This window comes from Tursiops truncatus, chromosome 10, assembly GCF_011762595.2.
Source record: "Tursiops truncatus isolate mTurTru1 chromosome 10, mTurTru1.mat.Y, whole genome shotgun sequence".
NCBI lineage: Eukaryota > Metazoa > Chordata > Mammalia > Artiodactyla > Delphinidae > Tursiops > Tursiops truncatus.
In genome coordinates this window covers 98,784,422-98,810,853 of record NC_047043.1, presented here as the reverse complement: position 1 = coordinate 98,810,853, position 26,432 = coordinate 98,784,422, and the positions used below count along the sequence as shown (strand labels likewise).

The following is a 26,432-nucleotide window of genomic DNA, read 5'->3' as shown; positions in this document are numbered from 1 at the left end:
ATCTCTCTCAACCAGTTTCTTCATCTGTCAGCTGAACACCTGATTAACCACCTCAAAGGGTTTTGCACGACACCTGCCGAAGACAGTTCATTTAATCAACACTGCAGGAATAACTAAAGATAAGGACAGAACTTGAACCCATACTTAACCCCTGTTAAGAGCCCAGTGACCCTGATTTTGTCCGGAGGCCTTAACCACACAGGTAACACAGGAGCTGGGCTGTCTTCTGATACTCAGAAATTATTAAGAAAGGAGGGGAGAGATGTTATCTGGTAATTCTTACTCGCAACATGTGTGCACATACTCACACACACCCCCAACCACTAACATGTTATTTTATTTTTTTAAAAAAGGTTCCAATACAAGGCCTCAGAGTAGTGCATGCAAATCAATGACCTTCAAACTGTCTGTCACTGTCAGATGACCAGCATAATCTACTACCACAGTCTGTGACCTGGTAAAGAGACCAGCTTCTCACCCTGAGTCCCATCACCTATGCCAACGTCCAACCTACCACGTGGCTCTTGATTGATTCAGGTACATTTTAGTATCTGAACAGAAGAGACACATTGAGCAGCAAGCATAACGAGTAAGCGTCCTTAGTGTATTAGACAAGGGAAAATACAGACAAGGCATAACAGGGAAAAGCCAGCTTCATTTGATGCCTGAATCCCCAAAGTCTCTTGCATACATGATCTGTGTCTAGGGACATCTGCCAACGCCGTATCAAGGACTTGCCCATTTTCCGATGAGATGGAGCTGTTTGCGATGAAGGACTGCAGGACGGGGGAACTATTCACACGAGGCAAAAACCTGAAGTTGTGGTTGCAATTCATAGGCCATCTCTTCCCTGACGTTAACCCATCCCTGTAAATCCAACTTTGTGCCCGTGTGAATTCCGAGGGATAGAGAATTCTAACTCCGGTCATGTCTGTGATTATAGGAGAATATAGCCATGGAAGAATTAAATGGAAACATACAGCCGTGGAAGAATTCAATCACATCAGAGGGTTTTAGTTTGATTTAGTATATTCAGTTAAAAAATTTCTTTTTTTTAGCTTAAAAACATGTTTCTTATATTAGTGGCTCTCAATGCTCTTAGTTACTTATACATTGCCACCTGCAATTGATTTCAGAGAAAGGGTATGTTTGGTAAACTAGTCTTAATTGAAACCACCAGCTAACTAAAAGAGATATATTCTCATTAGAAAAGTAATCATGAGGGAGACCAGCATTTAGCTTTTGGAACTACCTGCTTTTCGGCACAGAGAGCTTCCTTCTCTTCAGTCAAAGAGAAAAGACAGACTGAGCAGGGAGGAGCATGCAGCCATCCATAAATCCCTCCAGAGTAACAGCATGAAGGGCAATGACCCTGAGGAAGAAAAAATGCCTGTACCGGGCAACATTTTATATGCCTGACGGCCAACTTCCCAAAACCATGACAATCAGCAAGGTTGGTAACTGGCTGACCTCAAACCCACTCACATTCCTTTGTGAAGAGAACCCAGACTCGAGGGGTCCTCCACACACCCTCCACCCACCCACTCCCCATTCCCACATCCCCATACAGGACCCCCTCATTCAGCCCAAAGATCCAGCAGGTGCTAAAGAAATGTGAATAGTGTCAATACAAAAACAGATTACCTTTACACCACAATGTTTTTCAGACCTTCCCAAGATCAAGAGAGGTCGTCCCAGAATGTAACAAAGTGAATTTCAACTCTCACACCATTAACCATTGAGAGTATGACCCAGAGTTAGTTAAGGGGTATAAAGTGACTAGTGGTCAGTTATTGTTCAGTAGTTAACAAGCATAATTGCAGGAACTCTACCCAGAGCTGAGCACACTTGGGTATCAAGATGGCAGATGTCAGTTAAGGGTTATGTTCCTGTAAACCTAAGCACCAGAGCTAAATTAACAATTTCCCTTTTTGCCCTTAATTGGTGAAGAGTTCAAGTACTGCGATTCTACCAAAATGATCCTGGGTTGTGCCTCTTTCAAACATTTCAGTTTCTTTTTTTTTTTTCCCCAGCCACACGGTGCACTGTGCAGGATCTTAGTTCCTTGATCAGGGATTGAACCCGTGCCGTCAGCAATGAAAGCGCCGAGTCCTAACCACTGAACCATCAGGGAATTCCCCATTTCAGTTTCTTAATACTAAACATTGGTAAAAAAATATCTCACCAGTGTCCACGGTCAGCACAAGATGAACCAAAAGGGAAGAAGGCTCATCAACTAGCCTTGGAAGTTATTTTAATTGACCTTCTGACTCAGGGGAGCTTTAACTCTTCTGACAATGTTCCACAAGAGCTTCCTGGTCACCAATTCCTAAACTATGAAAAAGTCTGAAAAAGCCCAGCTCAGAGTTATTTTGCCAAAGCTCTAGAGGAAGCTTTCTCTGGGGACAGACAATTGTCCCAGCGGTCATTCAGTTCCACAGAGCCACACTTGGATAGAGACTCTTCTCCCAAATTATACCACCTCCATCAACCAAAAAGTTACCCACTCCTGTTTTGTAAAAAGTTCACGATCAGACTCACAGTGATACCCCTGCACTGGGAGTTTAACTTCCTGAAAGAGACAAACAAGAAGTCAAAGAGGGAAACAGACCCCGGTGAAACCTCACCACCATTACCCACTCTTAAGAAGAGGTGCTGGGCTTTCCTGGGTCTTAAATACTGCCTTCATAGCAAGACCCCCCCCTTCCATTGTACAGGCAGAATGTGCCCAGTAGAGCAGTGGAAGTCCCAGGTAAAAGCAACATAATACCCTAATGGGGACAGACTTCCTCCAGAGCCGAGTAAAATTTACAGGACTTTATCTTGTCTGTCTTGGCTAAAGGAAGGGCCCTATATAAGGCTGCCCTATAATACTGCATAATGACCAAACACCAGGCAGGAGCAAATGGCTGCAAGAGGTACACAGTAGCCATTTCTGCCCAGGGCCCAACAGAACTGCGCTTAGTTATATCTCGGCAGTGAAGTTTTAAATTCCCTTCTAAAGGGAAAACCCAATTATAAAAAAAAAAAAAAAAAAAAACAGGAAAAACAGCAAATGCATGCTGATTCTTCCTGTTCTAGTTCCCATTTTATTATTCAACTATCATGGAAAAAGCTCCAAGTGCACAGCACGAAACAGCAGATTCCTCCCCCGCTGACCTGCGTGCAGCTTAAATCTCGCCCTTCCTCCTTGTCCATCAACTCCAGCAGCCCTCCCTCCTGCTCCCCTGGCTCCTGCCAGGCCCCAAAGGCGCCCTGCCCATCATGGTCAGTCGGCGCCCCTCTTCTGTTTGGCCAGGGTGTGCTTCAGCTCCCTCAGGTTCTCCGTCAGCACCTCCACCTCGTCCAGGCGGCCGCACTGCTTGGCATCGAAGATGTACGCCTTGATGTTGTCGATCTGCTGGAGGAGGAGCTCCTCCTCTATGGGCTCCTCGCCCTCCTGCCCGCTCTCACTGTCCATCTCGAACGGGTTAGTACAGGGGGCCTCCTCGAAGGGGCTGCCAGGAACAGGAGGTCCTGAGGGTCTCTGAGGGGGATGCCCATCTTCCTCGTCAAAGGGGCTGGGGGCTGGGCTGTCTGGGCTAGTGAAGGGATTCCCTGCCACTGCCTCCTCTTCCTCCTCCTCCTCAAAAGGATTGTACTCCTTGAGGACACAGGCTGGAGGGCCGAGAGGAGGCTCTGCAGCAGGAGGGCTGGCCGTGCCCTCTGCTGCAGGGCTGGAGAGGTCTTCCTCATCAAAGGGATTTAGGGAGGGCACCTCATTGTGCTGCGACGTGGTGCTCTGGGGGAAGAATTCCTGGCCAAGGGCTGGGGGCCCAGACCACAGTCTGATGGGCTCGAGAGCCGAGCTGGGTGAAGGGGTCTTGGGTGCCGCACTGCTCTGAGCTGGGGAACAGCCCAGATCCAAGGCATGAGCAAGGTGGTTGCGAGGCTCTCTGCCTGGCTCCAACTGAAAAGGCCTGATTTCTCGGAAGTCCAGGGACCGAGTCCGCGTGTGCAGAGATGCCGCCTGGAACTGCTCCCGTTCTCGTTCCCGCTCGCGTTCCCTCAGCATCTGCAGCTGTTCCCGCTGCAGGTCCTCCTCCTCGGCCTGCCTCCGGGACAACTCAATGGCCTTCTCTGTCTGCTGCTGGTCATACTCGTCCTGCAGTTGGCGCAGGTTCTCCTGCAGCGTACGCACTTCATCCATCCGGCCCGCGGCCTTAGCCTGCCTGATAAAGGATGTGATGTTGTGGATCTGCTGGAGGAGTGGGTCCGAGTCTTCGACCTGCCCTTGACCTCCAGAGAGCGGGAGCCAGCCCTCAGCCTTTCTCAACGGGGCATGGCCTCCGCGAAGGGACACCACCTCCCCGTTGGTCGCATGAGACACCAGGTCACTGCGCCTTTCCTCAAGCCTTCGCTGGGATTCCAGGGCAGCCTGGGGAGACACCAAAGCCAAAGAGAAGAAACACGGTCACCAGGCCAACAGCCACACCGCCAGCCACCCTCTGCGGTCCCGCTATCCCTGTGTCAGTGAGACTCCAATTCTCCACCTCAGGACTACGATATCCAACTGCTAAAATCAAATCAGGCTTTTTTATCAGAAGGGAAGGAGGGACACACCCTGATTTTCAAAATTAAAATACCAAATAACAGTAAGTTAAGGGATAAGCTTTTCTCAATCTTAGATTCACTGGCCACGTACTTGTCTTAAATCTCTGAGGTCTATTACCATTCATCTACACTAGAACCTCACAATCTTAAATACACATATTATTCTGTTTAATACTGCATATTCCAAAGTGTTCTAGAAAGAACTCCCTGGTGTCTGGGTCCTCTGCAGCTTGTACCAGGGGGAGGATTGCCAGTCTCTATGGTATTCTGGACAGGAGAAAATCAGTAGAACCTCTGAAAGAAAAATAGGACCTGGAGAGAAAAATAATTACCCTGACCTCTGAAGATGAGAGAGGCCAGAAACAGAACAGAAGGAGAATGCAAACTAGAGACAGTGAGAGGTTCTGACTTAACGACAACCTCACAGGACCTCCTGGGAGCCTGAGGAAGCCTCTGCGCTCAAGGGAGCCGCAGGGAAGAAGCCAGGACGCCAGCATCCCTGAGCTTCACTCACCCGTCTCTCCAGGATCTTCTTCCTCTCCACTTCCTGCTTCCTTTTCTTTTTCAGTTCCTCAAACTGTTCTTTGGTTGGCAGTGACATCAAACCAAGCAACTTTTCCTGTAGGGGGTCACAGGCAATTTTACACTTAAACCCTTTTAGGAGAAAAAGTGAACCTGAAGCCCTCTAGTGAGAGCCCACTTAAGCTAAACTACCCCACTCTCGGACAATCACGTTAATGAGCAGAGCAGGGAAGGACCTAACGCTGAAATCGGAGCAGAGCCAACTTCCAAATAGGCCAGGCTTTTCCTGATGAAATGATCAACACCAGACATCCCAGTTATTTGCCCTCTCAGTGGGGCCTTTTCCTGCCCTCCCTGTCTACATCCGTAAGCCTCCGTCAAAGCCCCAACCCCACGCTCTTTACGTTTCTCCACAGCACTCTCCACCCTCTTAAGCTATACTTTTTAGTTGTTTCTTTTCTATTCCCCTCTCTAGAATACAAGCTTTATGAGAACAGGAATGTCTGTCTTTACTCATGGCAGGATACCCAGCACCTAGAACACTGCCTGGGACTCAGCAGGCACTCATCAAATGACTGTGGAATACAGCCACTAATCAAAAGCAGGAAGGGCCTCATTCTCTGCATTACGATGTTGGGAAACTAACCCAACAGGACGCTTAGATCTCTGTCAGGAGCCCCACAGGGGATTGACTGTGACTCTCACAAGGGCTTTCTGAGGTAGAAACAACTTAGATCCAACCACCTACGTCTAGTGCGCCCTTGTCACCTGTTTCCTCCAAACCAATGGCCCAGGAAGAGTCCCGTAGGAGCTTATCCCAAGGAGGAAATGCTATGTGCAAGTGCTCTATGTCCATCAGGCAATCCTCAACAGCAAAAAATGGGAATCTATCAAATGCCCAGTGAAAGGGGAATAGTTAAAGGATAGTGTACACAGAGCACTATTCTGTAGTCATTCAAACAAGAGCTGTTTGAGGACCACATAAAAAAGTTCTTATGGGACTTCCCTGGCACTACAGTCATTAAGACTTGGTGTTTCCACTGCGGAGGGCATGGGTTCGATCCCTGGTCGGGGAACTAGAAATCCTGCATGCCATGTGGCGCCACCAAAAAAAAAAAAAGGGCTTATGATATAAAATTCAGCAATGAGAAGGCCTAAACTTGCAAATATGCTACTTATATAAGTTACTATAAGTAGCATATGTAACTACTTTATATAACCAGTGCAAATGGAATAAAAAAGAAAATGTATCAGAATGAGGCAGGATGGTGTTAAGGACATAGGACTAAAAGGAATATTTACTTTTCTTTGACATCCAGATTTTTCTCTAGATGTGACTGACACATTTATAACCTTAAAAAGTAATAAATGTACAAACAGAAAATAAACAAGCCATTGGCCCAATCTGCCTTCAGAGTGGTAGAAGAGCAGGGCAGGCGAGTGCGGCGCTTCTGCCACCCCAGGATGGCTTACCTGCACAAAAAGCGTAGCTGAGTATCTGATCATCCTCTGTAGCCGTAAAGTGTTTGGATGTGGTGGAGGGTCCTGCTTCAAGTCTAAGGTTAAGATCTTCTTACTGAATTGGAACAAATACATCACTGTAACAGGCACTGCCAGCCTCAGAAACATGGGTGAAAAGTCCCGAGTCACCAGGCTTGCATGCCAGCAACATGTGTAGAGAAATGGGTTAGAGACTCCACTGAAATGTCCTTGCAGGCAAAGCCCATTTCTTACCCTTTGGCTGTACCCAAGGCCCCAAACAAGCACAGGGTGAACGACAAACACTCAGCCATCGAGGCACTGACCACTGGTGCAGGGCCAGCATCGTGCGTGAGTGACCAGCACAGCAGAAGGGCCCTGTGCTTGGTTTCATATTCTGCTATCACTGTCTTACAATCCTTAATTTTGAACAAGGGACCTGAATTTTCATTTTGCAGCAGACCCTAAACCACGTAGCTAGCCCTGAACGTACAGATGGACAAGAGTTCCGCATCTCTGTTCTGAGTCACAGTACTTCCTACACTGCAAAGGGCTGATGTAACCCCAACAGCCAATCCACAGTTAAAAAGCAGCGACTAAAAAAAAAAAAAAAAAAGCAGCGACTGGGACTCCCCTGGTGGTCCAGTGGTTAAGACTCGGCGCTTTCACTGCCATGGGCCTCAGTTCGATCCCTGGTCAGGGAACTGAGATCCCACAAGCTGCACAGCGCGGCCAAAAAAAACCAAGGCAGCAGTCAACTTGAAGAAAAGAATCTGTGTTTCCATCTGGGCTCCAGTCCTTCTTCTAGCTGTGGTGCATTCTCTCACCTATAAAATGGGGATGTTAATCTCTACCTCACAGGGTAACCATGGTATAATAAAGGAGCTACTCTGTGTGGAAGTAGTCAGTGACTGGCACACAGCTGGTGTCAATCAACTCCTATTCCTTTAATAATAATGAACAATAGAAATCCTTAACCGAAAGTTACTGAGATGCACTGAGTGCCAGAGCTGGCAACTCCCTCAGCCTCCTCCTCACACACTCCCACTATCACCAGGACTGGGTAAGCTCAGGTCTGCTGGCCGCCCACCACTCATTAACAAAGCACCTCCTCCACTCAAGGCAGCACGTAAGACATCACCTAACAGACCTTACCTTAAAGCGTCTATTAGCTCATACACTTTCTGCACTTCCACTCGAAGGTCATTGGCATGTTCCAGACTGTAGGTTGTCTCTCCAGCACTAGGGAGAAATCACAGAGATGTTTGATCTAAATGTCATCGCACTGAACGGACAGTGTGGTATAAAAGGACTCACAGAGGGGTAGACAGTTAATTCTCTCCAAATGGCATTTCAGACTCTTGCATATATTGCAGTGCTCATTCCTTTTCAAAATACAAGTGCTAATCAACTAGAAACTGCTTTTAATTTGCAGACACCATAGGGACACACTAGTGCCGAGGTCTTTGAGGACCAGCTCCTAAGCTCATTGCCAAAATAAATGTGACTGAATCTACTTCAGCCTACTTTCCGTGAACAATTTCAGTGCATCTAGTAAGACGGTTGAAGTGGTTTACTAAATGAGTTGGTCAGACCACGTAAGAGGAGAAGGCACTTTCTTTTCTCACTCAAAGACTACCCAGGGAGCGGAGGAATGATAGGAAAGCTGACCAAGGAATCCAAGCCACGGCCCACGTGGCACTGTCAGTTGCCCCATGCTCCCAGGTCTCACGAACAATTGCTCCCTGTGTGAGAAAATCACTTGGACTCCAACTCAAGAAAGGAGGTGAGAGGGAGTAACTCTGCCCAGGGTGGAGGATGGGACATCAGGGAAGGCCAGAGGTGGCTTAACCCCAGTCTCAGAGGAACAGCAACAGTTATCATGTGGTCTTAGAATTGTTCCTTTACTAGTCTGCCATTCCCACCAGACTGCTGAACTCCAAGTGCAGTGATCATGGCTTTTCATTTTTATAACCCTAGTAACTAGCACATGGGACAAGCTTAAACAATGTTTACTGTGAAGAGAAACATTTCAAATGATCTCCAAGCTATTAATCCAGCCTCAGCAATGGCCACTCAACTCTCTTCCTGAAGCAACAGCAATTTAAGTTAAATAAACAGAAAGAACTGCTGTGTTTACCTGTTTTCCATCTATAAGGCAGGCCTAGCTGGAAAAATCTTGGTGTGTGCTGTAATCTGCAGATTCAATAAAGTTGTTTCATCATCTCTAACTGCACAGTTTGCAAAAAGAACATCAGATCAGAACTAAAAAGACTTGCACTTTGTCTTGATAACGCCAAGTCATGTGGAAAATAACAGGGTTGGCCCAAATCCGAAATCACTGCCCTGGTCTCAGTCACATCAACCAACTATAATCTCCTCGGAGCACCTATCATGCCTGGCATTATTATCATGTGCGTTACTTGTTCACTTGGTTACGGTCTGCACTCCCATGATAATGAAGCTGTCTCCACTGTCCACTGCTGCAGCCCCAGCACCCAGAACAGCACTTGGCACGTAACTCGTGCTTGCTAAATATCCACTGAGTGAATGAGTGACAGACTGAAAGGCACTTACTTAAAGCACTTCAGAACTGGTCTTTGGAGGCGTAAGAGTTAGACACCTGGAAACATGCTTAGCAACGGTAGCTCCCCCCTGGCTATGGAGGCCCATACAGTCTCTGTTGCAACTATTCAACTCTGCTGCTGTAGTGCAAAATCAGCTACAGTAATCAAACAAACAGGCATGGCTGTGTCCCAATAACATTGAATTTATAATGTTGAAATAAGTGTGGGCAAGAATGTGGAGAAATTCAAAGTCTCATACACCGCTGATGGGAATGTAAAATGGTGCAGTCATTTTGGAAAACTGTCTGGCAATTCCTCAAAAAGTTAAACACAGAGTTACCATATGACCCAAGAACTCCACTCCTAGGTATATACCCAAGAGAAATAAAAGTATATGTCCACAAAACACCTATACATGAATATTGATAGAAGCATTATTCCCAATAGCCAAAAGTGGAAAAACTCAAATGTTCACCAAGGGACTAATGGATAAACAAAATGTGGTCTACCCACACGGAGCCTTCACACAAAAGGAATGATGCACTGACACATGCTACAACAGGGATGAATCTTGAAAACTTTACATTATGTGAAAAAAGCCAGACACAAAAGATCATATATCTATGATTCTATTTACATGAAATATCCAAACTAGGCAAATCCATAGACAGAAAGCAGACTAGTGGTTGCCAGAGAAAGGGAGATGGAGCAGGGACTGCTAACAGGTATGGGGTTTCTTACTAGGATGATGAAAGTGTTTCAGAACGAAGACAGTGCTGATGGGTGTACAATTTTGTGAATGTTGTACTAAATGTGATGTGATGGTTGTACCAAAACCACTGAACTGTACACTTTAAAAGGGTGAATTTTATGGTGTGTGAATTAAATCTTAATTTTAAAAGAAGAGATGGCACACTAGATGCGGCCCGAGGGCCAAAGTCTGCCAACCCCTGACCTAAAGGAAATGTCTGCTCTCAGCCCTGACACCTCAGTGTCACCCTGAATGGCATCTACCCAGGCACAAGCATGAGGCACAGTGCCCTTGCTCACCTCCGGATGCTGCACTTGGCAGTGGTGCTTATCGTCCAAGGCCCTTCCTAAACCCGCTCAATCAGAAAAGCTGGGGTCACATGACTGAACATGACTACACAGGACTGTAACATGCACCCCAAAGAAATACAGATATGACGAAGATTCTCTGCAGTCAGTGGCAGAAGAAAAGCCTGGGCAGAGTTAGGAATGTCATTTTCACCTACTAAAGAATTGACCTAAAATGCCAGAAAACAGTCACCACTAAATTAGTAAAACAGAGAGGAACAGCTTACTTTAATGATGCTGCCATCCTGATGTATTCAGGAGCTTTTTGGTCAACTTTCTCCATGCAAAGTCGTAATTTCTAAGAACAAAAAAGAAGAGGTGAGTTGTGCTCTCAAGGTACAGAAAAGCCTACCCAGAGGTTATGTTGAATCAACAGATGTATTTAAAATGTGCAGTTTTATAAAATGAAAAAAGTGCAGAGAGTGGTTTTTAGCTCTGTTTTGTTTTGTTTGTTGTTATCAATTTCCTGATTTAGACCTACTCTACAAGAAAAGCTTGCAGGAAGGAAAGAAAGCGAGGGTGAACCTTTTTTTTTTAATAAATTTATTTATTTTTGGCTGCGTTGGGTCTTTGTTGCTGTGCGTGGGCTTTCTCTAGTTGCGGTGAGCGGGGGCTACTCTTCGTTGCGGTGCGCGGGCTTCTCATTGCGGTGGCTTCTCTTGTTGCGGAGCGTGGGCTCTAGGCACACAGGCTTCAGTAGTTGTGGCACGCGGGCTCAGTAGTTGTGGCTCGCAGGCTCTAGAGCCCAGGCTCAGTAGTTGTGGAGCACGAGCTTAGTTGCTCCGCGGCATGTGGGATCTTCCCAGACCAGGGCTCGAACCCGTGTTCCCTGCACTGGCAGGCAGATTCTTAACCACTGTGCTACCAGGGAAGCCCGGATGTTTGACCGGATGTTTCTGAGAGGAGCAAGGCCTTCCAGGACACAAGTCATCTGAGTTTACCAAGGTAGAGAAAAGAAATTAGTTGTTATGTCCTGTATCTGCCAGGTGATGCCAGATAGCAGCACAAGGCACTGCCAGGGCTCACTTCAAAAAAGAAGGAAGCCAAAAGCGTGGCAGCTATTTACAAAAATGAGTTGTCAGATCATGAGCTCCACATAAAGGATGGACAATGGCTACATCTGCAGCTCAGCAAGGGTTTAATTAACACCATTTCTAGTAGCCTGAGTATTTTCATGGTGGTTTCAGAAATACAGCCACTGTGACCTACAGAACTGCTACCAGTGACCATTCAGTGATCATCAGACAAAAACACATCCCTCCTTGGGGCTTCCCTGGTGGCACAGTGGTTAAACATCCGCCTGCCAATGCAGGGGACATGGGTTCGAGCCCTGGCCCAGGAAGATCCCACATGCCGCGGAGCAACTAAGCCCGTGCTCCACAACTACTTAGCCTGAGCTCAGAGCCTGCGAGCCACAACTACTGAAGCCCACGTGCCACAACTACTGAAAACCGCGTGCCTAGAGCCCATGCTCCGCAACAAGAGAAGCCACCGCAATGAGAAACCCACGCACCACAACGAAGAGTAACCCCTGCTAGCCGCAACTAGAGAAAGCCCACGCGCAGCAATGAAGCCCAAGCAGCCAAAAATAAATAAATAAAATCTATTAAAAAAAAAAAAAAGGATACACCCCTCCTCTGCTCAGTTTTGCACAAACTGCTTCCGATGCCTGGGCGGGTTTCCTCCTCCCCGTTTCCTACCACCTCCCTGCCCAACCCCAACCTGGCTCATCCTTCTCATCTTGCAGGCCTCACCTGGCCATTAGGAGGCCGAGCCAGGCTCACACCCAGTCTGACTCTAAATCCCAGCTTCTGGCACCACACTCTGCTCCTTTAAAGCAGCATCTACTGAAGGCATTCCAGGGTTGCTGGTAGTAAAGAGAGCTGAGGCATTTGAATGGACTTAAAAGAGGAAGCTCTAAGCCTCCGGGCAGTTTCTCAAACTCCAAGTGAGTGTGGCAGGACTCTTCCAGCCCACTCTTCACCACCAGCTCCAGCTCCTGCCCACCCACAGAACTTGTCCACACCGCCTGGCAACCACCCTTCCTCCTCCTGCCCCTGGGCCACAGAAGCCCCTAACCACCCCCCCACCCCGCTGTCAAGTGGGCATGAAAGGGTGAGGGAACAAGTTTGTTGCAACATACCCAGTGACTCTGCGACTCACCCAGGGCCCTAGCTAGTGCCCTTTGGCAAAAACTAAAAATGATTCAAGGGAATGACTTCCCAAAGCATTCTCCAAAATCTGCAGGCATGTATATAACCAACAGCCAGATCTCTCGAATCAGACTCAAGGCCACACTCGAATCACCTCGTAGAGCTTCACGATGTCAGGGGTGTGCTCCTTCTCATCGATCTGCTGCTCTCTCTTGAGTAGTGTGTCCTTGCAGTGTGTACAGCAGCGGATCCGGTCGTCATCCTTCTCGTCCAGGACAGAGCTCACGCTGCTCACGCTGCTGATACTGGCCCGGCGGGAGCCGTGGACACTGTTGGGTGACTGGCTGGGGCTGGTATGAGTGCTCAGGGAGTCCTTGCTGGCACTGGTGAGCTTGTCTGTAAAGCACAACACAGGACAGGCAGCAGTGAGCCCACAGCCTCCAATCACCCCACCAGCCACAACAGCAGTGGAGTCCAACGGTGGGGGTGGCACGAGAGCAGGCTCTGCCCACAGGCGAGAAGCACCCACACCTCTGCCTTCCGGGCTCAGGCTCTGAGGTGGGATGGATGCCCAGTGCAGCTGCCAAAGAGCCAGGCAGCCTACGACAGTCTGTCTCTGAGGCTCTGAAGCCCACCCCTAACCTGGCCTTACCACCTACTGCCCTGCCCCGTGCCTGAGACACAACCCAGGCTCTCCCTGGGCTACCCTCCACGGCCTTCCCCCACGCCCAAACGCCCAACTCCTACCCCTTCCAAAGCTCAGCTCAAATGACACATCCTCCTGGAAGCCCCCCCGCCCCCCGCAATTCCTTGAGGCAAAAACAATCTGCCTTTCTATCAGTTTCTACTACATCACCCCTTGTGGAGCACTTCCCACTTTTCCCTGTAGTGATAGCTCTATGTACACCCCAGAGCTGCCCTAGGAATCTGTGATTCTGAGGGTAGAAACTGTCTTATTCATAGCTGCAGCCCTATATTTTTTCCAGCAGGGCCACCTCATAGCAGCTGCCCAGTAAATGTCAGTTAATTAGCTCAAAAGAAGGAAGGTGAAGAGTGTCCCCAAAACATAGCTTATAAAGTCTCAGGTAAGACAGGGAGTCGCCTCAGGGAGAAAGGGGAAGTATCAAGGTAATGCGAGCCCGCTGGACATCAGAGCTCGACGGAGGAAGCATCTGCTTCTGTCCCATGTTATCCAGACATCCTGCAGCCAACGGTACATGCAGAGTCAGCAGAACTCTCCAGGGTTGCAAAATCACCCCAAAAGTCCCAGAATTAGCCAAAACCCCATGAGATCATCTTTCGCAACCTTTAACCAGCTGAGGTTCAAAGTTCTGGACCACTGGGACACTGTGTTCCATCTAACCTTTACAGCCTCATTCCCACATTCTCAAGCAGTGTTTCACACCCCCAACTACTGTACCTGCTCATCTACTAACCTTCCCCAGGCCCTTCCACATCCCACGCCTAAGCACCAGCTCTTCACTCTCCCCAGGATGCCTGCCTGCCCCACCTCTCTGCAGTCCCAGTTGTGTTTCAAGGCTGCTCTCAAACGTCACCTCCTGACCCTGAGCACCCACACTCTCACTCTTCTTCAGCCTCTGCAGCGGCCTCAGCAGCACTCAGTGGCTCTCATATTACGACATTACAGCCTATTCTATATGACGGTGAGCTGTCTGTGACTCTTTGCTCAAAGGAAAGGACTAGCCCGCTGCTCGTTTTAAGACCATCTCCTACAGTCTCCTCTCAAAGCCTCACCTGCCACTTCAAGCAGAGCTGACAAAGATTCCATCAACTCGGGACTTCCCTGGTGGCGCAGTGGTTAAGAATCCACCTGCCAATGCAGGAGATACGGGTTCGAGCCCTGGTCCAGGAAGATCCCACATGCCGCGGAGCAACTAAGCCCGTGCGCCACCACTACTGAGCCTGCACTCTAGAGCCTGCGAGCCACAACTACTGAGCCCGCTCACCAGAACTACTGAAGCCCACACGCCTAGAGCCCATGCTCCCTAACAAGAGAAGCCACCACAATGAAAAAAGCCTGCGCACCACAACGAAGAGCAGCCCCCGCTCACCGCAATTGGAGAAAGCCCGCTGGCAGCAATGAAGACCCAACACAGCCAAAAATAAATAAATAAATAAATTTATTTTTTAAAAAAAGATTCCGTCAACTCTCCCATGTGCCTGACACAACTTCTCTCATCATACTTGCCTCTTTATAAAGCACTTGTTTGTCACTGTGTCTCCCCTGCTGGGTGCTGGACTCCCTGAAGGAATGGCTGATGCTTATAGACCAGACGTGGGCAAACAACAACCTGCAAGCCAAGTCCAGCCTGTTTTTGTATGACCCTCAAGCTACATATGGTTTCTACACTTCAAAAAGGTTGTTTAAAACAGAAGAAGAAATGTGACAGAGACCGTATGTGGCCCACAAAGCCTGAAATATTTACTACCTGATCTTTTATGGGAAAAGTTTGCCAACCTCTGTTACAGACCATTGAATCACTGGTCCCTAACACAGGGTCTAGGCTGTAATGGGCTTCAAGGAATAAACAAGTAAATGAATGAAGATCCCATGGGACATTAATTTTTTTAAAAAGTCCCCCAAATCACCCAGTGGTAATTAGTAAACAAGTTAGTCTCAAAAGGAGATCAGGGTCCAGGGCCCGCCTCCCCATCACCTACTTGCCAAGGGAAGGCTGATGAGCTCCATACACTTCTTGCACATAATAGACCCACAGAGGCGGCAGTGGTGGCGGCGGTTGCGGATGCTGAACTTATTCCCACAGTCTGGACAGAAGGGGACATCCTGGTCGTTGACCCAAGGCACCACGGACTTTTCTATTGCTTTGGGAAGAACAAAACAAAAACCAAACAAACATAAATGTAGGCCATTTTAAAAAGGAGATCTGGTCAAGAAGAAAGATAAAGAATAGAAGGAATGTGAGCAAAGTTCTAGAGTTACCTCGGATCTTCGCAGACTCAGTATTTGTTCTGTCAAATGCAGTGAGCTGACAAGGAGAAAAAAGTGCCAGAAGGAATTAATCTGGTGGTGTATACACTTTCTACAGGCAGAAGCATCAAGTGGGAATGAGCACACCAGCATTGCTCAAGTCTTATCTGTCGTCTCCAAACCCAAAATGTCACAAAAACAACTTTGTGGGGGATACCGTATTAGCTTTGCATCCAGAAGGTACCTCCCTTCGCATGACCCATTCCAATCTCTTTATTGTCAGTTACCCGCTTAAGCAGTAACCAGGGGTAGGCAAGGGCACGGTGGGGTGGCTACTGAAAGCAATGGGAACCCCCCGATTCGCCACAGTCCTCCTGGACAATGAAAGTGGTCACATATTTCTGCCCTACGAAGTACACATAAAGAATTGAACCCCTGTGGTTGCTGCCATGCCCACCACACAACCCAGCTTATACACAACAAGCATTTCCAGGGTTAAAGTAAACAGAGCGATCGTGGTATTGAAGACACACTCTTAAACCAACCACAGGACGAGAGGTTCCCACACTGCACACTGGCCCTGGCAGGGTACTCCTCACACGCCTGGTTACTAGCCTCTCTGTTTGCCATCACATGGTATCACACACTATGCCTCACTGCGTGATTGTCCCTGGGACACCCAAACGAGGAAAGGATCTAAAGGCAGAAAGTCTGTCCAGCAGCCAAGTGGCCTTCATAGGAAGAAAAAGGGAAGCGGGATATGTGGCCAGTCATCAACCTGGGCCACCACCTTCAGTAAAGCCAGCCCAGGCTAGAACCATCCACCACGTCCTCAGCACAGCTCTAGGTGGGGTGCTCCCTTGCCAGCATTGGATATACACAATATACAAGACACATGCTACAGAAATGTAATTCTCCCCCCAGAAGATTTATACTTGCAGAAAAAAAGTGTTTTAAAACAAAAGATTTACCTTCTCTAACCTGATTATTAATTTATTGACTTCAACGACATAGTGGTCAATTCTGGCAGCTCGGTGTTTTTTGAAGTCGGAAAGATGGCTTCTCACAGCACCTAGGAGGGGAGGTGGTGACATAAACGACTTGTCGTTTTCCTGAGGGAGCCTCTCTACCTTGAATTTCAAACATTCTAGGATTTTATTATATTTATCTATTTATTTATCTATCTATCTATCTATTGGCCACACCATGCAGTATGTGGGATCTTAGTTCCCCAACCAGGGATTGAACCTGGGCCCCCTATGTTGGGAGCGTGGAGTCTTAGCCACTGGACTGCCAGGGAAGTCCATTAGAGTCTTATTAAAAATTAAAAAACTAGAAAAGCAAATGGAAGGAAATTTGCTAAAATGTTAACTGTGGTCACCTTGGGGCCACAAAGTATGATAGGAAAGACCTTAAGGACAGAGGTTGAACTCTGGGGCCAGCCTGTGCTCAAGTTTCAATTCTGCCACACACTGTGTGACCTTGGACAAGTTCCTTAACCTCTCTGTAACTTGGAGTACTCAGCTATAAAATGGGGAAAACAGTAGTACCTACTCCACAGGGCTGTTATCAGGACTACAGAAGTTAAAATTTATAAAATCCTTAGAATACTGCCTGGCACATGAATTTTTGTTAAATAAAAAGGCAGTAACATTATGGGCAATTTTTAAACATCTCATACTTTTCTGTACTTTTCAAAGCTGGTACAATATAGTTTTTCATCAGAATAAAAACAATCCTTCTCAAAATAGCCCCCCAAATGTAAACGCTAATAGATGCCCTTGGAGGGGGCTAGTTAAACTGGTAACTTCTCAGTCCAGCAGCCAAGACCCAGGACAAACCTCCTCACACAAATGGAACCAAGTAGCCTGTTGTCTCAGTGCATCTGAAATATAACCTGCTCAATCTCACCTCTTCTGAAAGCCGGCCCTGCCCCCTCAACCCTCCCAGCACTCATTTCATTTCTTCCACCCAATGATGGCCTATTCATTTAGGTACTTTACCGCAGGGGTCCCCAACCCATGCCATACAGCAGGAGGTGAGTGGAAGGCAAGAGAGCGAGCAAACCTTCATATGCAGCTCCCCATCGCTCCCCATCGCTCACATTACCACCTGAACCATCCACCCTCCACCATCGTCCATGGAAAAACTGTCTTCCTTGAAACTGGTCCCTGGTGCCAAAAAGGTTGGGGACTGCTGCTTTACCATATCTAGATCTTTATGCTACACTCTTAAGCATCCACGCTTTTCTTCTTCCCTAATCAACTTTAACACCTAATTAAATTTTAGTTTCGAATTTTTAGGAGTGACAATACACGTTAACTTTTAAAATTTGCCATTCACGTGACCTTTTGTAATTTCTGACTTCCTTCAGTTGCTGAAACAGGTAAGTTAATCAGTAAATCACCTTGATAATTTAACACTGGCAATCATGAAATAAGCTATCAAAAAGCTAATAATTCATATGCTTGAAAAGTCTCCTTCATGTTTCTGTCTTTCATATGTAACTAATAAATATATGCATATAATCTTATTTTTAAGCCATTTTTCTCCTGCCATAATGAAAATAAAATGTTTCCACTCTCCAACATGGTAGCCCCTAGCCACACATGGAGACTGAGCACTTAAAATGTGGCTAATGTGTGGTTGTGGAACTGACTTTTAATTTTATTTAACTTTGATTTATTTAAATAGCCACATACAGTTAGTAGCTATCATATTGGATAGTGTAATTCTAGGACTTTCCTCTTCCAAAAAGACACATTCTGGGATTCCCTGGTGGTGCAGTGGTTAAGAATCGTCCTGCCAAGGCAGGGGACACGGGTTTGATCCCTGGTCTGGGAAGATCCCACATTCTGCAGAGCAACTAAGCCCGTGCGCCACAACTACTGAGGCTGCGCTCTAGAGCCCGCGAGCCACAGCTACTGAGCCCGCACGCCTAGAACCCGTGCTCCGCAACAAGAGAAGCCACTGCAATGAGAAGCCCGTGCACCACAGGAAGAGTAGCCCTGCTCGCTGCGACTAGAGAAAGCCTGTGCGCGACAATGAAGACCCAACACAGCCAAAAATAAAAGTAAATAAAATAAATAAATTTATTTAAAAAATAAAATAAAAGACACATCCTGCAGCAGCACTATTTGGTAGATGACCCCAGGGTAAATATCACTTCCCTTCTTAGAGCCTGTGTTCTCATCTATAAATGGAATGAGCATCACTACCCTTTCTACCTCACAAGGCTTTTGTGAAAGGTGAACAAGATAATGAGTATCAAAGTATAATAAAGTACTATGGGACTTCCCTGGCAGTCCAATGGTTAAGACTCCACACTTCCAATGCAGGGGGCATGGGTTCGATCCCTGGTTGAGGAACTAAGATCCCACATGCCATGCAGAGCGGCCCCAAAACAAAACAAAGTATAATAAACTACTACGAAAGAATCATTATTTACCCATTGCATGGATAGAAAATACTATATTAATGATCACTATCATTCAACAGTTAAAGGACATGTAAGATTAGCTAGTTCAACTCCATGTGGCATGATCTTTTTGGTAAAAGCTTTACTGAGTTATCATTCAAATACATACAATTCACCATTTAAAGCATACAAATTCAATGGTTTTTAGTATATTGACAGGGTTGTGCAACCATCACCAAAATAAATTTTAGAACATTTTCATCATCCCGAAAAGATGGTAATTTTGAAAGGAAGCAGATGATAACACAATTACATGCTTCAGAAAATTACGTTGCATGAACCAGTGCTTCTCAGTAGGGAGGTAATCAATGTCTACACAAGAAGAGACAGCCCAGTCAATGGACTGCACCTGGGCTGATGTCAAAGACCTGGATCCCTACCCCAGTTCTGCAGTTTCCTAGCTGTCTGACCCTGGGAGGTCCCCATGGAGTTCAGTAAGGATTAAACGAGAGTTTAAGCATTTAATGCAGTGCCTAACACAAAGCAGAGGCCCAGCTCATTCTTGTCCATTTTCTCCCCCCACTAGAACACAAGGTTCAGAAGCTTACAACCATTCTGATTTACTGGTGTCTCTTCAGCCAACTCTTAAAACATATAGATGTTCAATAAACATTTGCTGAATGAATGAACGAATGAAAAGAATTTCTTACCAAGCTCCTGGGGTTCCCACATGTAAGGATCAACCCCTCCATAGCTGAAAGACTCATATCCTTGGGTCCCTGATTCAGCTCGGTCATCTCCTTCTCGTTTCAACAGCCTGTTCTTTGCTTTCCTAGCCTTCTGGACAAGACCTTGAAAAATGGAACAAACACCATGTGAATCCACGAAGATAACCCAGTAGAGAGTCAAGGTCCTATAGGAAAAGCACTTAGATTTCACCTATCAACAGGGTCCCAATGCATTTCATGGCTACTCCTGTATCAGGGTTCTTTCATTTTCTGAGGACATAAGTAGTATGGGGGAAGGAGGAAAACTTCTAGAATCACTGTCACAATCCCATTTACTGGTCCAATTCCATCCTCCAGCCCATATACATCACAGGGATCTTGTTGCTTAAATCAATTATAAAGTTAAGGAGAGACTCAACTGCAGGCTGAGGAACATCAGCAAACTGTACCAATAAGTTGGTTCTGAACTAGAGATTCTTGAATTCAAAGATCTGTACTTTAGATATGTAGTACGGAAGGGAACTCTTGGGTCTGGGGTCCCATAAGAAAGCCGCAGACTGTGATTTCAGCAGTATTATTATGATTAACTCTAGTCTAAAATCCTAGGGCCATAAAATATAAAAGAGACTACTTCAGACAAAATTAAAGAAATTCAAGGACTGTAACAGCTCGGGGCCAAGGAAGTACACAAGAGGAACTATGTGCTTCTATGAGGACAAAAACACCAAGTCAAGAGCTCGAAAGGTAAAGAGAGAGAGCTAAATAGCAGGAATATGAGGACATTATGTTTTTATTTATTTATTTGTTATTTGGCTGCAGTGGGTCTTCGTTGCTGTGCTCGGGCTTCCTCTAGTTGCGGCGAGCTAGGGCTACTCTTCATTGCGGTGCACGGGCTTCTCATTGTGGTGGCTTCTCTTGTTGCGGAGCACCGACTCTAGGCACGTAGGCTCAGTAGTTGTGGCACGCAGGCTCAGTAGTTGTGGCACGCAGGCTCAGTAGTTGTGGCACGCAGGCTCAGTAGTTGTGGCTTGCAGGCTCTAGGGCTCAGGCTCAGTAATTGTGGCGCTCGGGCTTAGTTGCTCCACCGCACGTGGGATCTTCCCAGACCAGGGCTCGAACCCATGTCCCCTGCATTGGCAGGTGGATTCTTAAACACTGCGCCACCAGGGGAGTCCCGAGGACATTATGGATAGTACAGTCTATCCCCCGGTAAGTCATTCCCTAGCCTTGGGTCTTGCCTCCCAAATTCCAGCAAGACAAATGGAATCAGAATCTTAATGAACACCAGAGTGTCTCCCAAATTTCAAGCTTCCTAAAAAAGAGGCTGATTAAGAGGAACAGAGAAAATGAGGAAAGTTAAATTCAACTGACAGCCCTTGTGTCCTGAAAAGGCTTTGTTAAAAAAAATGCATCTCAGATAAGGCAAATGTCCTAGACACAAAATGCACTAGACACTGAATCCTTCCTGAAAGGTTTGGATGGCTTTTTTATAACAGAAGGTAGCTATAAATAAGCCTAGTGAAGGCACCAGGAAGACAATGGGCTATATACATAAATAGTTTCCCTCTGATGTGAGATACTGTGAGTTAGGAGAGAAAGTAGCCCATAACCTGCCCTTGTCAGGGATGGTGAGGCTAGTTTTAAGAGATTATGCTAGAGTTAGAACCAAAGCTTGAGCCAACCAAAGAAGGACCTTCTTGCAGCCTTCCATTGTAACGGACACTACACAGAGAATTAGAAATGCCCTTCCTAATAAAAGCGGGCTTTAGTGCTTGCAGCCCGGCCCCTTAGCTAACATCTTTGAGAGTTATGTCCAGTCCCAAGTTTTCCAAGAGCCCAAAACAAGCCAAGTAAAGGAAGCAGAGGTAGGAGGAAAGAACTCCACTTGAAGAGGTAGTTTCCAGTATCTGATTGGCCCAAAGCATTTCTTCAACTCAGTACCAGGTTTCTCCTTTTCATTAGTGAAAAGAAAGCCCAAGTCTTGACTTCTTGACTTTGTGATTATGAGCTACATGAAAGAAAAGGGGACTAAAATCTAGGTGCCTTATTCATTTTGCCTGTCTTCCCCTCACAGCCAAAGGAGCAGGAAATTCACTGTCTCTCAAAGGAGGCAGAAAGAGAAAAGCAGAGAGAAACAGACAGACAGAAAAGAGAAACTAAATTTGATAACTCCCGGTCTCTCTCCAGCTACTACTCAGGATCAACCCTCACTTCAATTCAGTCAGCAGCAGAAGGTCCTATATCTGTTATTCCCTCGATAATCTTACACATTTTTCCCCTAATACAAGGGCAGTCATCACAGGAATGTGAGGACATTCTCTAATCTCTCCACCCACCGGCATCAAGGTTTTAGTGATATCACGGTATATGACTCAGTTGAGCTGGCACTAAGACTAGATGCTCACTGAAAATCATGGAGGCCCTTCAGTTATCCAAAGGACCCTTAGACAATCAGTCCCTTCGTTTGCTAGTTTTCCAGCTGCAGTGCATGCTGTGACTGGAATACAGGGCCTCACCTCATCAGTGATGCCACGCACAAAGAGGAGCATTAGGCTTAGAGGTGATGGAAGACATGGGGTCAAGGCCTACCTCCATCAATTCCTATCTGACCTTGGATAAGTCACTCCACATCTCTGAGCCTCACTTTTTCTCTATAAAATGAGACCAACACCTTCCTGCAGGGTTGTTGGGAGAGTCAAATGAAATAACAATGTATGTGAAAGAACATACATTTCTCTTTTTTTTTCCTTTTGGGTCTCCTCAGAGTTATGACTCTGCTCCAGCCTCTATAGCCAGAAGCCACCTAGTCCACTGCAGCCTTCAGGATTTTGAAAATGTTTGACTTTGTCATATTTTTGACAGAAGTTATAAATGTTAATACTTTCAACAACTCTTTTTTTCTGAACTGAAAAGTGAGACATGGAGTGAGACTTTGATTACAAGGGGCATGTGACTCACACATGTGGAGACCAGAGTCCGCTTAGGAATACATGGATCATTCCTTTCTCTCCCACCCAACAAAGAATTGTGAATACAGCAATAGACCTTTTTAATCTCATTGCCTTCAGAAATGTGGCCAGCTATTAACTGAATCACTAGGAAAGTGAATTCCAGAGCACCAGCATCATACTTAGGGGTTAGAATCTAAAGTTCGGGAAATGAATAATCTGTATAGCAAAAATCTGAAAAATTCTTTCTGCAAACCTCCAGGACCTGAGGGTCCTTGGAAGCTCAAAAACCAAGTTTTAACTTTTTGGGTTTAACTCCTTATATTTCAACCATAATCTTCCTTTTCCTGTGCTGCAGAGGACAAGGTCTAGTTGAAGAAGTAAGGATGGCAGGAAGGCCTGAATTTGTGACAGGTAAATGGGTGTACAATGTGCCTCCACTTACAGAGCAAAGGAAAGGAATTCCACCCCAAACCCTCTTAGGCTGGCAGTTAGGTAATTCAAACATTCTAGCAAGAGACAGCAGAGGACAGTAATTACACTTACTAGGTTCAAAGCCGGGCTCTACCTCACTTTGCAGCTTCAGGCAAGTTATCTCTGTGTCTAATCTCTCTGTGTCTGGTATCCTCATCAGTAAGATGGGCTCATAGTCACATAGTTATCGTGAGAATTAAATGAAGTTAATACACTGGGAAGACTTTGAATAATGCCTGGCACATGGAAAGCACTAGAAATATGTTCTCTATTATTATTATTATTTTCGTATTGTTTATCATATTACGGTGGCAACATGGTAGCTGATGAAAACCATCCCACGAGTTAAAGCTCCCAGTGACAGAATGAGATAAGCAGAGAGTCCCTGTCTCTTACTTTTAATTTGCCCTTTGACATCACGGTCTTCCCCAGAGTGCTCTTCCTCATAATGTGACTGCAGCTGATAGAAAGACTGCAGGTCCTTCAGGCACAAAGGGCAGAGGAAGCCCTCCCTCACTTCCCCTGGGTCATCCAGAGAAGCCATGGCAGTGTCACTCTCAACCCCCGCAAGGCAGGGTCCTCATGCCAAGAGTCAGCTTGATTCCTCCACAAGAGACAAGGGATCCGCAGCATTAGCTTAACCAAGCAGCACACAAGTGATGGGGAAGTGGCATCACGGCCCTGGATGAGGTATCCTCTCTGCAGTAGGAGTCCTAAGAAAGGAAAGAAGCGGGGGGAAACCAATTCAGGCAAATTAGCAGCAATTGAGAATTTTCCTTGTCCTTTTCACAGTTCAGGAAGGGTACTTAACATTTTTCAGTGCAAGTTTGAGAACACAAACTGCTTTCTCGAATCCTTAGACCAAAACACAAAACTTTCTAAGATATGAGAACATCACTGGACAATGGCAACTCAGTGAAAGGGAAAGCACAGATTCTTGAAGAAAGGAAAATACAACTTCAACAGTAAACACAATACCAAGGCAATTCACTAACATTCATTCCAATGATCTAGCTTCATAATCTGTATTCCACTTTAGCCGCTGGGGAAATGTCTGAAATAGTTATCAACAAGCACAAATTTTTATTTGACTCTCTTTACCTTGACCATTTATTCAACTACATATATGGAGCTCTTGCACCTCTGTCAAAAAGGCACTGATATAAAAGGGATAGCACCTGCGCTAAAAATCAAACCAAACCAAATCAAACAAAATTCCAGCTTCAGTCTAAGGAGGAGCATTAGAAACCTAGTGATCAAAAAGAAAAATCTATTCTGTGTCTTACGTTTGTAGGGTACTTTTTCTCCAATAAACTTACTAGACTTTATAAACCAGCAAGCCTAACGTTCTCACTGCTTCAAAAATAAAAGAAGCTGATGCTTATACAATTCAGGGCTTAATAAGTTACATTTTCAGTTTTATCAGGCCACGGCAAAGTCACTTCCAATGTCACCTCAGAAAGATGCATAGCCATAGGGAAATGCAGACAAAACCAATCCACAAAAGCAGAGAAATTTCTCCCCAAGAACCTGAGGCCACAAACCACAGTACAGAGTCAGGGAGAATGTATGACCGTCATCTTTGAGCTGTGGATGGACCTGCTAACAGGGCCACGGAGGAGGAACTGCCTAAGCCCTCAAAGCTGAAGAGTGGCAGTGACCCAGGAAATAAACAAATGAAACACGAGGTCCCTGTTTTCTTCCTCTAGCTAAAAGGCCCAATGGTTATATACATTCAGATCTCAGCCCCTTTTCCAGACGGTCGCTGATAAAGCAGCTCCCGGCCCCTCCCAGCCAGGGGTTCACCCGAGCCCCCTTCCTTCCCACGCACTCACGCTACCAACACACACTCCCCATATCTCAAGACACCCTCACTTCCTCGAGAATTTCTTGCTTGACGCATTCTCCCATCGGGCAGCCCTGCACCTCTCCTCATAGCATTTATCTCAATTTGTAATCACAGGTACACAAAGCAACTTAATCCAACAGCCTGTAAGCTGTTTGAGAGCAGAAGCCACGTCCTCGTTCCCAACACCACACTCCCCGGGTCAGTGCCCGGCACAAAACACCGAAAATCTCAACAACGCTCCAAGGGTGAATAAATGAATGAACGGACGAGCCCTACAATCATATACCAAATACCCACCACAAACCACCAAGCCAGGCCCCACGTCCACAACATATGCGAGAGCCTCGCACCCTAAATCACGTCCAAAGTCCAAATAAAACCCACATCTCCTGCAACTCCACGTCTAGCGTGAGAGCTCCGGCCACACGCCGCAGCTACCACACATCCCCCGGCCGCCCGACCACCCTCCACGTAACTCAACGTGACGTGCACGCGCCGCATCACCGCACCCACAGTGCGGTGGGTGAAAAGGCTCATCCCCACAAAGCACACACGACAACTTCACATAGGCACCACACAAACCCCGAAGCCAAACGCCTAAACCTCCACAGAAGACCCAGAAAACGCTCCTGGGGGACAGCCCCCCGCCGCCCCAGCCGCGTAACGCTACAGAGCTCACACAACCCCAAGCAACCACGGAGTAAAAACACCCCGGGCACACGAGCGAGACGCGCGGCCCGAGAGCCCCAGCGCCCACCACGCACGTCACACCCACCACACACGGATCCCACGCCCGCACGGCCCGCCCGCCCGGTTTCTGACAAGAGCCCCGCAGGCACGCCCAGCCCCGTGTACCTTTCCCGGTCCCACAGCCGCGAAGGCCTGTCCAGTTCTCCGACCCGAGCTCGGGGCCTCCACGACCCCTCAAGCGGTCGAGGCCACCATCTCCATCGACTGCTCGGCGCTCAACAGCCGCGCCTGCGTCGACGCCTAAAACGAAAGAAAGGCAGACGGACCACGGAGGAGCGCCAAGTCTTCGAGGGCACGGGAGGGAATCCCCAACCGCAGGCCAGCGGCGGATTCTGCGCAGGCGCAGGAAAAACCGGCCAGGCGAGGCTGGGTAATTTTGCGACGTTTTGACGACTCTGGTAGTTCCGCCAGCGAAGTTGAACCACGCCCCTTGCTCTCCGCCCCACTGTTAAGTATGGGAAAACTGAAGCCTGTGCTTTTTTGCTCCTTGACCGAGGTGCGCAGTGAATGAGGCAACGAACACTTCTAAATTAATTAGAGTCAATTAAACTTCCTGAGCGCTAGAGAGTAAAGGAATTATTTGAGAGGCTTGGAGGATGTGGAGAGTCTGGAATATAACAGCATGAGAGTGGGCTTATAATGACAGGAAGTATACATCCAAAACAGGTACACAGTGCTCAGGAAAATCTGTGAAGTTTTCCAATACAAACAAGACAGTAATGAGATATCACTTTACAACTGTTATAGTGGCCGTTAACAAAAGAAATGTGTTGGGGAGGATGGGAATGGAACACATGTAGACTATTGCTGGGAATGTAAATTTCTGCACCCACTACGGAAAACACAGAGGTTCCTCAAAAAATTTAAAAACAGAGCTAACATAGGACTCACTAAATCCGCTTC

General features: G+C 46.8%; 1 protein-coding gene across 1 annotated transcript; it reads right to left on the bottom strand.

Moving 5' to 3' along the window:
• Nucleotides 1-321: 321 nt before the first annotated feature.
• RBSN (rabenosyn, RAB effector) lies at nucleotides 322-26,073 on the bottom strand. Its single transcript, XM_019933681.3, has 12 exons — nucleotides 25,635-26,073; nucleotides 23,327-23,643; nucleotides 19,491-19,631; nucleotides 16,334-16,434; nucleotides 15,375-15,420; nucleotides 15,095-15,256; nucleotides 12,567-12,808; nucleotides 10,487-10,557; nucleotides 7,750-7,836; nucleotides 6,589-6,691; nucleotides 5,108-5,212; nucleotides 322-4,417 (listed from the first exon to the last, which is right to left on the bottom strand). The coding sequence occupies exons 2-12, from the start codon at nucleotides 23,472-23,474 to the stop codon at nucleotides 3,269-3,271; spliced, it is 2,355 nt and encodes a 784-aa protein (XP_019789240.1). The 5' UTR covers nucleotides 23,475-23,643; nucleotides 25,635-26,073; the 3' UTR covers nucleotides 322-3,268.
• Nucleotides 26,074-26,432: the final 359 nt, after the last annotated feature.